The 16,335-nt window shown below is 40.7% G+C and overlaps 1 protein-coding gene across 2 annotated transcripts in view; it reads right to left on the bottom strand.

Moving 5' to 3' along the window:
• LOC137496882 (15-hydroxyprostaglandin dehydrogenase [NAD(+)]-like) overlaps positions 1-16,335 on the bottom strand; it is a 98,294-nt gene that overhangs the window by 57,159 nt on the left and 24,800 nt on the right. For both annotated transcript variants that reach the window (XM_067147520.2, XM_068227638.1), the window contains exons 3-4: positions 15,186-15,309; positions 3,462-3,568 (exon numbers count right to left, since the gene is read on the bottom strand). In XM_067147520.2, the coding sequence (XP_067003621.2) occupies positions 3,462-3,568; positions 15,186-15,309 (231 nt within the window). The remainder of the gene's footprint in view (positions 1-3,461; positions 3,569-15,185; positions 15,310-16,335) is intronic.

Below are 16,335 nucleotides of genomic sequence, written 5' to 3'. Positions count from 1 at the left end.
CGAATCCCACTGTCGGCAGCCCTGAATATGGTTTAACGCGGTTTCCCATTTTCACGCCAGACAAATGCTGGGGCTGTACCTTAATTAAGGCCACGACTGCTTCCTTCCCACTCCTAGACCTTTCCTATCCCATCGTCGCCGTAAGACCTATCTGTGTCGGTGCGACGTAAAGCCACTAGCAAAAAGAAACATTATCATCTACGTAACCTAATAGGGTATTACCGACTTATCCTTTCATTTAATTCTAATTAGACATTTCTTAATTTCTTCTATTCCTTCAGCTAGTAGCAAATAATATCACTGTGTGTTTTTCAGAATCAAGGCTCTCCATCAGCTGTTTCTTTGTATACATTTAAAGAGACACTTCCTCGTATCTGGCCTGTCTATTTCCTTTCAACCCAGACCATATTTTCTCCGGCTGACTAACATTCCAGCCCCGTTTGGGATAGACTTTGGCATAAACTTTATTATTAAAAGTCTTATACTTCAACAAATCTTCTCATTAAATTCCCTCAATTACCATTGTACGCGGAAGTCTCCCTATTTTCACATAATCCTTATATTCTCTTTCATATGTTCTCGTGATTCTACTGTTTTTTATCCTTATTCAAAAAAACACACACTATGTGAAAGTTCTACACTACATCGTACCAAGGGAATGGATTAACACCAGCCCCGTGGTAGCGTATTTGTCCGTTAGCCGCTGGCTCCGACTCGTCCAGGCTGATGGGTTGAACAGAGTTCAGCCAGCCTTGTGAGACCAAGTGCGAAGCTTCCTGATATGAGAGAGGCAGCGCACCAAGTCAGCCACCTGAGTTGCATGAGCCTTGGATCCGAAACAACTAATATCTGCTTTTCTCAGAAGTAAATTCAGCATAATGAAACAGCACTAAGCAGAAAATCGGTACAAAATCGTGTATTAAAGTTCAACAACTTGCGCTGGATATCATTCTTTACGAGTGTGTATCTGACTTAATGCCACTGAATGCCAACCAGTATCATATCTCTCCACTATTGCATAATTTTCCCTTTTAAGGGTTATAACATTGATAGTAATAGCGTATAGCCTCCACAGTGGTCTTACGAGTTGACATCCACGGACGACCAGCGCGTCTGCGAGGACGGGACCGTAAATAGGATGAAATCTAGTGTTGATGACGGCACTAACAGCCATTTCCTGAACGAAAGGATATAACCTTGAAGGTTAAAACCCAACCCGGCCAGGAATTGAATTGAATCCCCTTGGATAGAGCCAGGCTAAATTTGCGTCTTCTTGCAGCTCTTTATATCCCTAAAGAAGTTGATCAGCATGTGCCTTTTCTTTAACCATATACGAGCCCTCCGGCCAATCTTAAATTTTTGGCAGTACCAGGAATCGAACCTAAGCCTCTGAGGACGGTAGCCAATAGCCCTAACCGTTACACTGTGAAGGTGGTCTTAAGGCTGATGAACGTTCCCTCTAGTTCAAGATAGGTCGTGAGTCCCAAAATTAGACAGGGTCGTGTGGACCCCACTTCCCTACAATCCCCCTCCCCCGTTACTACGTTCAAACGTGAAGGAAAATTATTATTATTGGTACCACACCAGAGAAGAGTAGACCCATATCTACTTTAGGAGATCATGTGTCCAGAAATGTCGTTGTCATTGGTCCTAGGACGGTTGCAAGTTACCGCAGACCTCGGGTTCGAATTGTAACGGTTCAAATCCCGTTACAAGATGATATCTGTATTTTTATTATTATTTTATTTTCATTATTATTATTATTATTATTATTATTATTATTATTATTATTATTATTATTATTATTATTATTATTATTATTATGTCCGTATTATTATTATTTTATCTGAGAGATTACTATTATTTTGTTATAATTATTATTCAATTCCATTATACAATGCTTGTCGCTTGCGTATTTGTAATTGAGTGTATGCATATATACGTATATGTAGATTAACATTAAATATCTGTACAGTGAGAGTTTCGATGTATCAGATGTGGATGTGACGTTGTCGTACTGCTATACTGCTGACATTTCTGCCAAGTCATCGCTACATCATGGCTACGTCATCGTGAGCTTTTAGCAATTCGCTCAGAGACTCAGCCGCCCCAGGGGATTTCACCATTACATGCAACGGTTTGGGGCGTTGTGGGAGTATGTCATTGTTATTTCTGGAGATTACGTAGCTGTGTCAACCAACGTCTATAAAAGGTGGATGCATATTGTAGCGTCAGTCATTAGTTAAACGGAAGCTGAACAGTGAAGAAGTCTATGAGATGAAGAGGCCTCAGTCGGTCAGTCAACGAGTGTGAACGAGAGATGGAGAAGACTCAGTGAGCTATTAATGATTGGTCATTGAGAGAGTGAGGCCAAATGTTGGTCAGTCACTTAATTGAAGACACGGACGCAAGGGCTTACCATGGAGTCAGAGAGAGATACCACCTTCCATGAGGTAATACCATATTGACTTACAAAGAAGTCAGATTATATGGAGAAGAAGCAGTCACAAGGATGTATCACCAAGTTAGGCGTGGCACATCTACAGTAAACACCAGATCAAAGGAATACGTCGTAATTACACTCAAAGTGTTGAAGGTACAGTCAAGTGAATCAGTGAGGGAAATATTTCGTATAAAAATTGTTAAATGTCCGACCAAGAAGAATTCAATTTCATGCCTAGTTTCTTTCAGTTGCAATGTCATAATTTCATATTCTCATCTGTTTTATCGCAACAAGACTCACTATTTTTTATATATTATTAAAGAATATATTTTGTTCTATCAAACGAATTCATAGTTTTATTTCAATGACAGTAAAATATCTTAACCTCAAAATTAATGGGGAAACCGAACGCCAATCTCCTTTTTCCAGAACTTATATGGTATGTTGTCAAAAGTAAGCTTATTACCCCACACCCTAGAGATAGTCAAGATTCTCATTCTATTATTGCTGCACTGAGTGGTAGCTGGCGCCCTTCAAATAACGTATGTGTAAGTAAGCAGGTAAGAATTAAGTGTGAGTCCAGGGTTCGACGATTGTGCATTTTATTTAATGAATGTTAATTTTCATAATTTCCATTTTAAATGCAGATATTCAGATTTTTTAAAAGTTAAATGCAGTTTTATAATATTTGTAAAATTAGTCAGCGAATTAGGAAAGTCTCAGAATCCAAGTGCCTTTACGCTTTGATTAGCAGGTGGTGATAGCAAGGGTATCCGACCTTAACACTCCAATCAGAGCCTATATTGAGCCTGGTTGCTCCACCTACCACAGGGTAAACTTGGTAATGGAACGTTGGATAAACAAAGTGTACAGGAGAATGTGTCTTCTTTCCTGAACCATCAGCGCTAGAGAAGGGGAGCTCAAGGATGATAAACAAGAAAACTGTCATCCTTGCGACAACGAATTTACTTCCCTTTGTCGAATTAAGGTTTATCAAGGAAAGAATGTTTATACTTACTAAATTTATACCAATCTCAAGTTCCCAGCGACTGAAATCAGCAATTCCAGCACCGTTGATGACGATGTCAAGTCCCTTGAAAGTATCAAACGTCTTTTTAAAAGCAGCTGTAAATATAAACACATGCTATTAACTACAATTAAATAATATATAACAACTAGTCATTAATGGCATTCATTGGAATACTTGGAAACTTGATTGTACAAGTTGCTTTTGAATGAGATCAGTAATTTACATTAGGGGATGCAATTACTGCCTTCAACAATCAGTGTGAGTAGACTGCAGACAAGGTGCTGCCAAGTAGATTTTCTACTTTCCACGGCTTTGAACAATTAATTCTGTAGCATAAAACAGTGGTGATAAAACAACTAAATATTTAAATTAATAATACATTTTAAAATTAAATTTTAGTAATCATAATTTTAGTTAATAAATCACAGTTCATGACTGACAATTAGAGAATCGCATGAAAGCATTTGACTCGATGCATCGGGAACTTCTAATACAGAAGATCGAAAGTTTGTCCAATGAGTTACGTCCGATAACGACTCTTTTGGAACACATCTTGGCATACAACTTTAAAGAAATTGACGACGGCATTACCATATCAAGTCCCATCAGACAGACGAACGAAGTTTTGCAGGACGATGCTTTAAGTCCACTTCTATTCAAATCGCCACGGCAGATATTATCAATATAATTCTCAAGTACGACGCCATTACTCTATGCAAATGACATCGTATTAGGGTCCTAAAATGAACTAGAATTACAAAGAACGTAGAACTAGAAACATGGCTAAATGAAAATCGCTTAAAAATTTACCTTCAGAAAACAGTTCAACTTACATTTAGGAAAGGCGGGAAAGGTTACGTAGCGCATACCTATCTATGAAATGCCACTGTAATATTTGTCCCGAATGGAACATAATAATTGCTTTTGCACAAATAAAGTCGAAAATCTCCGGTAAATTAAGAAATACTAAGAAATATTTTACTTGCAGGGATGTTATGGATACATAGACTACTTTACCACTTCACAACTATTTCTTTCTCTGCTACGTCGCAGCGCTCCCGTATGTGATTTGTTTGTCTAATACTTTCGTGTGTGATATCCTTGCTCACTGAAGTTGTTTGCATTAATTAGCTGTGGTTTTCTTCATGTTTCTCCTTCATTAAATGAGATATTTATTGGTCCAGGGATCATGCTATATTGCTGTTTGAACTGCCCGCGCTAGTCATATGGACAAAGATAATGAGAATTCACAGGCATAGCCCTCCCATTCGTCGTTGCTAGCCGTGGACCTCAAGAAAGAAACAAAAGACGGCACGTGCAGCGGAATACAACGTAAGGGAGTCCTGTTTACAGCCCGTAAGTACGTATACATATTTCTCTAGTAACGATGGTATTTCTTAATTTACCGCAGATTTTTTACTTCATTTGTGTAAAAGGACTCATTATGTTCCATTTTGGACTAACATTACTGTGACATTTCGTAGATAGTTATGCGCTACATAACCGGCGGATCTTCTACCGTACCCTTAAAGACACCCTCACATTGTACAACGAAATATTAATCATAGTGAACAAATGTAAATACCTGGGTATTACCCTCCAGACTTTAGCAAGATCATTCAGCTATCATATACAAGAAAGGTCAGTGAAAGCCATCAGACCCATATATAAGATCAAAAATTGAATAGTCCTATCTCTCAATACAGCTTTCACACAATCCCATACGTCCATTTCACCCATTGTGATATATGGTAGAGAAATAATATGGGATCACCTCACAATCAATGACCTCGAAAGAATAGACAGTGTCAAGTCGCGTTTCTTAAAATGTGCCCTAACAGTTGGAAAAATGGCCCCTACAAGATTAGTTTATGAACTAGCGAAAGAATCCTTCTACATAGATGACCTTAGGATGAAACTTTTATTGCCAGCTACAGGCCCATCTCCACACCTATTAGAGTGTAGACAAATAAAGAGAAGAAAGATCGATCAAGACTTTTATATTAAGGACGCCATGATGGACAGAATGTGGACCAACGAGTATCAAGATCAAAGATATATAATAACGAGACTCGCCATTCATGGTTTCCACCATAAGACATGTTCAATTAGAACATTCCACAGCCCGAGTTAAAAATGTGTATGTGTACTAACGACGTGCCACAAAAGAACAAAATCTTTTAGTGAATACAGTAAAAAATAATGCTCATTCGGGCGATAATTTTTCCTTTGTGTTTCAATAAAGAATGTATACTTTTTTTACAATTTGTTTTACGTCACACCGACACAGATAGGTCTTATGGCAACGATTTGATAGAAAAGGTCTAGGAGTGGGAAGGAAGCGGTCGTGGCCTTAATTAAGGTACAGCCCCAGCATTTCCCTGGTGTGAAAATAGGAAACCACGGAAAGCCATCTTCAGGGCTGCCGACAGTGGGTCTCGAACCCACTATCTCCCGGATGCAAGCTCACAGCTTCGCGCCCCTAACCACACAGCCAACTCGCCCGGTATATATAATTATTATTATTATTATTATTATCATCATCATCATCATCATCATCTGTTTACCCTCCAGGTTCGGTTTTTCCCTCGGACTTAGCGACGGATCCCACCTCTACCGCCTCAAGGGCAGTGTCCTGGAGCTTCAGACTCTTGGTCGGGGATACAACTGGGGAGTGTGACCAGTACCTCGCCCAGGCGGCCTCACCTGCTATGCTGAACAGGGGCCTTGTGGAGGGATGGGAAGATTGGAAGGGATAGGCAAGGAAGAGGGAAGGAAGCGGCCGTGGCCTTAAGTTAGGTACCATCCCGGCATTCTCCTGGAGGAGAAGTGGGAAACCACGGAAAACCACTTCCAGGATGGCTGAGGTGGGAATCGAACCCACCTCTACTCAGTTGACCTCCCGAGGCTGAGTGGACCCCGTTCCAGCCCTCGTACCACTTTTCAAATTTTGTGGCAGAGCCGGGAATCGAACCCGGACCTCCGGGGGTGGCAGCTAATCACGCTAACCACTACATCACAGAGGCGGACATTATTATTATTATTCCCATGGTAAATCTTATCTCATCCATAGATACCAATGTGCATATGAGGATCGGGTAAACTAGTTTAAATATTCGCACTTGGCTTCACAAAACACATGAAGTTAAGGATAAGTTACGGAGACCATTCTCTTGTGTCAGTCATGGCAGAAGGGTGTAGGGAGGGAGGGAAGGAGATCCTTCCTACACGTGCAAACGTGTTACCGTTCAAGTAGAGTAGGACACGAAATACTGAGGCATACAATCACGTTTTAGATCATAGGATGTTTAATATTTTCCAGTAATTCAGTTGTTAACAACGTTATCATTCAAACATGATAAGGAAACAAAATCCTCACAATAACATTTGCCACGAATCTGACACAAGCATCTGTCGGTTCATTCCGTGAAACCCAAAATATGTTCTGGTTTTGTACTGCTTCATTTATCTGTTTCAAAGTATTGTGGTAGCAAAGAGATACTATCGTCTTAGAGTGAACGCTTGGGGAACTTTCTTTGCCCTGTATTTATCAAGAAAATCTATAAAATATTTACTTTGGACCATGCTGAAAGGGATGTTAGTATGTAACAACGCCGTACATAAATATCGACATTTTTTATTATTTTATGGATCTAATATTGATGTCGAGGGTCCTTTTTGGTGTGATTTAACATTTTTTTGTCTTTTGCTAGTACAATGTTTCATAGATAATCGAGTTTCATCTGCCCTTACATCTCTTCGTCAAATTCTGCAAAAAAAAAAAAAAAAAACTTGTAGTGTCATCTCTTTTAATATTTCTTGACGAAATCCTGCAGAGTATTTTTGGCACGCACCTAGTACTGTGTATCACAAACCGAATTTACTTGTTTATTCTCCGGAACTACAGTGTGTCTTGTGAGAGCACTTAACCAAACATCTCGGAGGGAAGAAGGTAATCCACTTTATTCTTCCATAGCCATCCGTACATACGAGGTACTTACCCCTCCCACTGATATCTTAGAGTGCGATGAAATGAAATGGCGTATGGCTTTTAGTGCCGGGAGTGCCAGAGGGAAATTTCGGCTCGCCAGATGCAGGTCTTTCGATTTGACACCCGTAGGCGACCTGCGTGCCGAAATGAAGATGACACATACACCCAGTCCCCATGCCAGCAAAATTAACCAATTATGGTTAAAATTTCCAACCCTGCCGGGAATCGAACCCGGGACCCCTGTGGCCAAAGGCCAGCACGCTAACCATTTAGCCATGGAGCCGGGCAAGAATGCGGTTATAGTGGAGTGGCAGGTAGCGAGAAGAGCGAAGAAGACATGAGCAGAGGAATCAAAATAATGTAACGGCATGTGTAGACGTAAAGTGGTGAGGAGAGGAGAGGAGAGCTGCGAGGATGTATGTGTATAATAGCGGTACAGAGCGAAACAAAATGCTGTCGGGTAAGTTCGGTAACCCTCGGTCGGTTTCGTTTTCGTTGGATACGCCGTTTCCTTCCTCAGAGTGTAGCCTTCTGTATACACCGGGCGAGTTGGCTGTGCGGTTAGGGGTGCGCAGCTGTGAGCTTGCATCCTGGAGATAGTGGGTCCGAATCCCACTGTCCGCAGCCCTGAAGTTGGTTTTCTGTGGTTTCCCCATTTTCACACCAGGCAAATGCTGGGGCTATACCTTCTTATTCCTAGGCCTTTGCTATCCTATCGACGCCGTAAGACCTATCTGTGTCGGTCCGACGTAAAGCAACTTGTGAAAAAAATGAATAAGTTGACATGGAGAACTGAAAAGGTACTGTTGTAACCAGGTTTTGTACCTATTTTGTCTTGTAAATATATGTATAGTCCGCCTCTGTGGTGTAGTGGTTAGCGTGATTAGCTGCCACCCCCGGAAGTCCGGGTTCGATTCCCGGCTCTGCCACGAAATTTGAAAAGTGGTACGAGGGCTGGAACGGGGTCCACTCAGCCTCGGGAGGTCAACTGAGTAGAGGTGGGTTCGACTCCCACCTCAGCCATCCTGGAAGTGGTTTTCCGTGGTTTCCCACTTCTCCTCCAGACAAATGCCGGGATGGTACCTAACTTAAGGCCACGGCCACTTCCTTCCCTCTTCCTTGCCTGTCCCATCCAATCGCCCCATCCCTCCACAAGGCCTCTGTTCAGCTTAGCAGGTGAGGCCGCCTGGGCGAGGTACTGGTCATTCTCCCCAGTTTTATCCCCCGACCCAAAGTCTGAAGCTCCAGGACACTGCCCTTGAGGCGGTAGAGGTGGGATCCCTCGCTTAGTCCGAGGGAAATACCGACCCTGGAGGATAAACAGATTAAGAAGAAGAAATATATGTATATCTAAACATGAGTTTACTTTGAAAATCCACGTTCATTTTAGAAACAACATAAGTCAAGTAAAAAAAGTTAAATTTACCATGTTGTAAAATCATTAAAATTCATTATAATTGGCAACAATCTGAATAATGACAGCATGTACTAATTTCATATTTTTTCATAATTTTTATTGCAGTTTTCTAGAAAACATACAGTTTTTTCTACTTTCCAGAAAGTTGTTGTTGACTTATACAGTTTATGAAATGAGCTATGCAATTATCTCTGACTGACAAGCTGCAGTAGAATGCTGGAATAGTCATCCTAAAATACTCCCGAAATTTATCTCGATGTAACGCAACTTCTCGTATAAACGACTGAATTCCCCGTTTTCTGGCCGATCCGTATTATTAGGATGAACATTCCATCGTCTTGGATTTCTGGCTGAATAAATATAATAACATTTAGCCGCATTACTGCTATCAAGACGTGTCCATTTACGATACTTCGACATGGACATCTTGACAACACACTTGGAAGCTGCGATTACATTCAGTAAACTCTATGACAGGGCCTCTCAAACGCTCAAAATCTCACGCGTGCATATCGAGGCGCAGAGACTCCGTGCACTGTGCATCGTTCCGACTCGACTCAACTCGGCTTGACTCGGATGGTGTAGTGCGCTGAGAGCGACGAAGCGTTCGGTGATAGACGGCATGTTTATCAGTGAAATAGATAAGTGCAAGACAACATAATAATGGAGCAACCAGTTTCAAAGAAAGCAAAGACGTCCGAAAGTCCATTTCAATCAAAATGGGAACTTTCGTATTTCTTAGTCAGTCGCGACGATAAAGCCAAATGCTTAATCCGTGGGACAATAATTATTTGATAAGTTAATCAAAAAGATCTATTTTCCAATACAAAGGCTTTGCTCAAATTCTACGAGAATTTTTCGAAGGAAGATTTTCCTAAGCTGCATCGAGAAGCAGCTAAGATTATTTCTATGTTTGGTTCCACATGCATATGTGAAAGGTATTTTTTTCCTCCTTTGACTTGTACGAAAACTAGATTGCGTGCGAGTAGGCCTATTTCTGATTGTAATTTAAAGAAGGTTCTCAAATTGCTGTCGGTCGGCTCCTTGTTGCCGGCATAACTGGTATCATTGCAAAGATAAAGGCAAAGAAGAGCTAGAGAAGATAAATTGTTTGCTCGAACCAAATTGAAAGAAAAGTGTTTTAACACCGGTAACGTTGCCCCATACAACAGTGTCACCGCTCACCGCACATAAACATTTCGCAGTGAGGGGAGGATCAGCGGGGAAGGTGGAGAAGGCGAAGACAGGCCGAACGGGTGAGACAGTTGTAGGGGAAGTGGAGTGGGGGTTTGCACTCTGGTCAACCTAGTGAAGTCGTCTCCTGCAACTTGCGCCCGTGCACTGCACGGCGCATGCACCCTGAGAGGCCCTGCTCTATGACATTGGAGAGTCCCTTCTCATCTGTGCACAGCACCGCACTGCAATAAACACTAAACACTCTCCTCTTCTAACTCCTCGCCTCTCCACTACAAACCCAAACTTATCTGGTTCAAAGCATTATGATAGCAAGGTCGTAGGTGCTATCGTATTAGAATGGACTCCCAGGAAACGTTCTTGACCGTGTACTTTCAAAAAAATCTCTTAAGATTTTTTCTCAACATTACCGACATCGATGCTGGCATGCACTAATATCATGCTCAAACCTAGAAAAAAAATTAATTACTAATTACTGATCAACAAGTTCGTCCTTGAGTACATCAAACATATGAAGGTAGGAAATCGCATCACTCCCCCCCATATATACCTAACTCCGGGCAATGTGGTGGCTCACACACGAGCCCTGATGATCAAATATAAACATCAGTTTATACAAAATTAGCATTAAATTACAGTACACTATCTACTGAATGATATTGCTTAATATGTTACTAGATAACTGTGGATTCATACTAGTATTTACAGTGCATGAAACAATTGAGTTTGATTATAATAGCGAGGATACTCTTGCAATGTTAGGAAATCTACTTTTGAACGAAATCTTTAAGATAATACCAAATCGTCCCAATAGAACTATAGCTTCACTTACAGCTGGGTTGTAGTTCGTCTTTCACTTGATTGATTTTGTTAGCCTGTAGATAATAAATGATGCGCTCAACAGTTCAATTTGTACAAATGATAGATGGAAGAAATTGTTCCTTTAAAAAAAGTAAACGTGAAGTTTTAGGAAAATATTTTAATTCTTAAGAAGCGAGGGTCAAAGTGATCTTATTACTATAAACACCAATTTGACCAAGTCATTAATAACATTTATATTTTAACGGATATTATTTCTTGCAAGTGTATTCTTGAAAATACAAGAATCAAAAATGATCTTATTAATATAAACATGAATCTGAATTGATGCCCAAGAAAATTTGATGCATCAACGGCGATTTCTGTCTAGTGTAATCAGTAAAAAAAAAAATGTCCGACACGTTGGATGAATGGTCAGCGTACTGGCCTTCAGTTCAGAAGGTCCCGGATTCGATTCCCGGCCGGGTCGGAGATTTTAATCTTAATTGGTTAATTCCAATGGCTCCGGGGCTGTGTCTGTGTGGCGTATTCAACATTAGAAATCATCCTAGGTAGAGCCCTCATCTTCACAGACTTGCAGGTCGCCTAACAGGCCGTCTACTAGAAAAAGACCTGCACCAGGCTCCTTCGGAGGCCATACGTCATTATTATTATTATTATTATTATTATTATTATTATTATTATTATTATTATAGTAGAAAACATGAAAATGATCTTATTAATAAAATCATGAATCTGAACTGATTCTCAATAGCATTTTTGTTTCAACGGAGATCTCTTGATGGCGTATTCATTAGAAGGAATTAGGGTCAAAATGATCTGATTCGTAGAAACATAAACGTGAACAAAACCTCAACAATATTTTCGCTTTAAAGGAGATCTCTCGCCAGTGTATTCATTAGAAAAAGTAAGTATCACAAGTATCTTATTAATACAACCATGAATTTGACCTGACCCCAGATATTTCTTGACAACTTTAACGGAAATTTCCTTCTGGTGTATCAATTGGCAAATATAAGAAACAAATCATCTTATTAATATAAACATTAATCTATGGGTGGGTGGGGGTTAGACAACTGTGCCAGGAAAAAGCGCAACTGCGGAACAAAGATCAGAGCTGGATATCAATCTTAAAGAAAAGCAACATGTAGAAGAGATATTCCTAAAGGATCGGAAGGTACACACGGAAGACTCCAGTATCCTCACTACTTCATTTAACCTACAGAAGGTACTCAGTACACCGATGGGAGACAGCACGTTGTATTACTGTAGGAAGTACGCTGCATACAATTTATGTTTTTATGAAAGTTCAACTAGAAGTGGCTTTTCGTATGTCTGGAGAGAATGTGATGAATAACTAGGCGCTAACAAAGTTTGCACCATTCTTAAGAAATACATTCATGACGTTTATGAGAGAATTGAAATATCTACCTTAAATTTATATTGTGATTGTTGCCCGGGACAGAATAAGACTAAGCAGGTGATATACAGCCTCAGCCAAGTGTTGCAGAAATGCACAACATTACAGGTGATCAAACTAACGTATCTTGTTCCAGGCCACACGTATAGTCCGCGCATCTTTCAACGATATTTCTTTGTGCGGGGGGTTGGGTAAGGAAGGAGCTCTTGCGGTTCGGGTAATACTGCCAACAGAATGAAAATGAAATCTGAATTGAATCGATAATATGATCGATCGTTATGAATTTTCTAAACCTTTATTATCTTAAGCCAACAACTGTGTCATACACACTTTATATAACATTATATAACATTTCACTATGCGAATCTTGTTCCCAGCATGAATCCTATAGTTTGCCTTTGCTGTGTAAACAACAACAGTACTAGTACGTAAAGTGTACGCCAGATGTCAAACAACAATGCATAAGCGATTCATAGTTTGTGTTTCAAAGGTTGCTAATACGAATCTCGAAGATACCCGAGGTCGACCTATTCAACACTAGGGTGTCCATGTATCGCTAAAAGGTGCGCGTACGGTATATGCCAGTGGATTCAATGCCTGCCTCTATTGAAGCAGCTTGCCATAAAGTAACAATCTGGACTGCCAGTGAATGGCCAACAATAATCAGGAATTCCAGAACTAATCCTCGACCATACGTATGCCACATGTTGAACCATAATGAGTTTGAAGACTGGAAGAGCAAATCTGCTGATACTGAAATTATGGTTAATAAGGAGCAAATTTTCTTTAAAGACACCCGTTCGGTAAAGTTTTTGAAGGTAGAAAAGTGGCTTTATATAACCCATACACTTTCTGAGAACAATCAGGCAACTGCATAAATGCTACCAGTGAGAAGGAAATGATATAAGAAAAAGCAGGAGATGCACCAACAGACACGACTTCCTCTGCCTATGAAGAAATTCAAGGACCTAGAGAAGCTATGCTCATTGAACATTATCCCACCAATTCACCATAAGGAATACCTACAGTTGAAGACAAGTTGAATGAAACTGATGAAGAAGAACTTTAAATCAGTTTCACTGTTTTCCTTCCCATTATAACGCTGTACACATTTGTGTAAGTAATGCAATAAATTAAAGTTGATTATTGATTTGGGATTCAACAAGTCATACCCGTTTATCATTCCTTCTTTATTTGATATACTCGTATCCTTGAAACAGGTAAAAATGTTCCTAATCTGCTTACACTCCAGGGTCGGTTTTTCCCTCGGACTCAGCGGGGGATCCCACCTCTACCGCCTCAAGGACAATGTCCTGGAGCTTCAGACTCTGGGTCGAAGATACAACTGGGGAGGATGACCAGTACCTCACCCAGGCGGCCTCACTGCTATGCTGAACAGGGGCCTTGTGCGGGGATGGGAAGTTTGGAAGGGATAGGCAAGGAAGAGGGAAGGAAGCGGCCGTGGCCTTCAGTTAGGTACCATCCCGGCATTTGCCTGGAGGAGAAGTGGGAAACCACGGAAAACCTCTTCCAGGATGGCTGAGGAGGGAATCGAACCCCCTCTACTCAGTTATCCTCCCGAGGCTGAGTGAACCCCGTTCCAGCCTTCGTAATACTTTTGAAATTTCGTGGCAGAGCCGGGAATCGAACCCGGGCCTCTGGGGGTGGCAGCTAATCACACTAACCACTACACCACAGCGGCGGATAGGTAAAAAAATTTCAAAATAAACACAGAGCTAGTTAAAGCAGTACAAATGAAAAGCTGAATATAACTTTCAGATGCCGCCAAAAAGGCGAACGCAGGGGCGAATAAAACAAGTATGGAAACTTTACTTCACCAAAAGGTCAAATACGCCAAGAATTCACATTTTTCTTATTTTGGGTGACAAATGCCAGTGGCTTTACGTCGCACCGACACAGACAGGTCTTATGGCAACGATGGGATAGGAAAAGCCTAGAAGTTGGAAGGAAACAGCCGTGGCCTTAATTAAGGTACAGCCCCAGCATTTGCCTGGTGTGAAAATGGGAAACCACGTAAAACCATCTTCAGGGCTGCCGACGAACCCACTATCTCCTGGATGCAAGCTCACAACTGCGCGCCCCTAACCGCACGACCAACTCGCCCGGTGGGTGACTAATGAAAGCGTTCAATGATAAATAATATTTTTAAGAAATGAAAAAAGGCTTCATAAATTTGTATGGAACATTGAAATGAAATGGTGTATGGCTTTTAGTGCCGGGAATGTCCGAGGACACGTTCGACTCGCCAGGTGCAGGTCTTTTGACTTGACATCTGTAGGTGACCTGCGCGTCGTTATGAGTATGGAATGATGATGAAGACGACACATATACCCAGCCCCCGTGCCAGCAAAATTAACTAATGATGGCTAGAATTCCCGACCCTGCCGGGAATCGAACCCGGGACCCCTGTGACCAAACGCCAGCACGCTAACCATTTAGCCATGGAGCCGGACTATGGGACTACTTTAATGACGTAATTACAAATCAGTTTTTTGTTGATACTGAAAAGTTTTGTAAATGACGCATTCGCCCTTTTGGCGAAATACGGTCGTCTTACTAGATAAGCCTACGCTAGATAGATTCACTGCGCGCACATTTTAGTAGTATATTGAATTCAAATACAATATTTGCTTTTATTTATTTAGAACATATTTGAGAAAACACAGTTTACTCTGGCTATTCTAAGATAATTTTGGGAACAAGTTGAAGAATTAGCAAGATAAATTCCAAAAATGTGTATGTTTAAAAGGAAGTGTGAGGATTTTACTCTTAAACCAAGTGGATGTTTTTAGATCATAGGTAATGCCTTGGACAATAGAGTAACCAATACATTGTACCAAAGCTGCTCACCTTCGAAGGAGACTGGATCCAGCACGTCTGTTTCTATAAAGACAGCTCTGTTTCTGCCAAACTTCTTTACAATTTCGTCCAGTACCTTCTTCCCAGCTTGTGCATTTTTGTCGATTATTGATACCTGCAAAATTCAAAATATTACTTTATTCAAGTTAAGTTCTTTACTAACACTTCCTATTGAATTCTGAACTGCTGATATTTTGCTGTATGCTTAGCATGGGTTGAAAAAAGTCTGAATAAAAAAATATTGCTGAACAACTAATTAAAGGTGGTTTCACATGCTTGTTGATAATACTGCACTCATGTGGGTCAAACTCGAATCCGGATCTATAGATCACAAACCCCAAGACCTTATAAAATTCGAACGCTTAGGGACCTTCTAGGGGATTAATATCGATGTTTCTTGGTTGGCTTCTATTTTTGCTGTTGGTTAATGTTTGGTGTATTTCTTTCCGGACGGCAAGTGGTAGGTTGGTAATTCTGGAGTTTGTATCAATTGTTTTGTGATAGATTCGGGTTTTTTTCTGGACGACAGGCTGTATATTGACCATGCTGGTTGCGAAGTAAATGTATCTATGTTGTGTAGTATTCTTTTATCATTCCTCTTCTATAAAATTACAGGCAGTATTCATTGTAAGAGTGTATCTGTGTAAGGTTATGCTAGTACATATATCACACCCTCGCACTGTATTCACAAATATGAGATATTATTATTGGTGTCATTATTCGTGTTACCGAGTTTTTGTGGTAGTTATGCGTGAAAGAAGGTGCGGGGTGGTGAACAGGTCTCAAGCTACTAAAGTAAATTTAAAATTTAACAAGGTTATATTTTCTTTTTTAAAACAAAGAAATAACAAGCATGGCAGGTACAAAGTAGCAAGTCCAAAGGGTAGTTACAATATTTACAAGATTTGGGCTTCGCGCCCTGACTCCACAATGCTAGGGCAATCAGCCCAGTTTTACCCCAAACACAAGTTTCAACAGAGGGTCAGAAAACCCAATTCATGCCCAGGAGCCCTTGCTCCAAATTACACAGAAAAGCCTCCACGAGGCGTACAACACTCAATTTTCAAAAGAGCCACTCGCTCTCCAATTTAAGCCTCTCCCAGGCCACACCAAACTCCACCTTCAAGTTGTCCTCAACGGA

The sequence above is a fragment of the Anabrus simplex genome, chromosome 5, assembly GCF_040414725.1.
Source record: "Anabrus simplex isolate iqAnaSimp1 chromosome 5, ASM4041472v1, whole genome shotgun sequence".
Taxonomy (NCBI): Eukaryota; Metazoa; Arthropoda; class Insecta; order Orthoptera; family Tettigoniidae; genus Anabrus; species Anabrus simplex.
The sequence above is the reverse complement of the archived record's forward strand: the minus strand, read 5'-3'. Positions and strand labels throughout refer to the sequence as shown.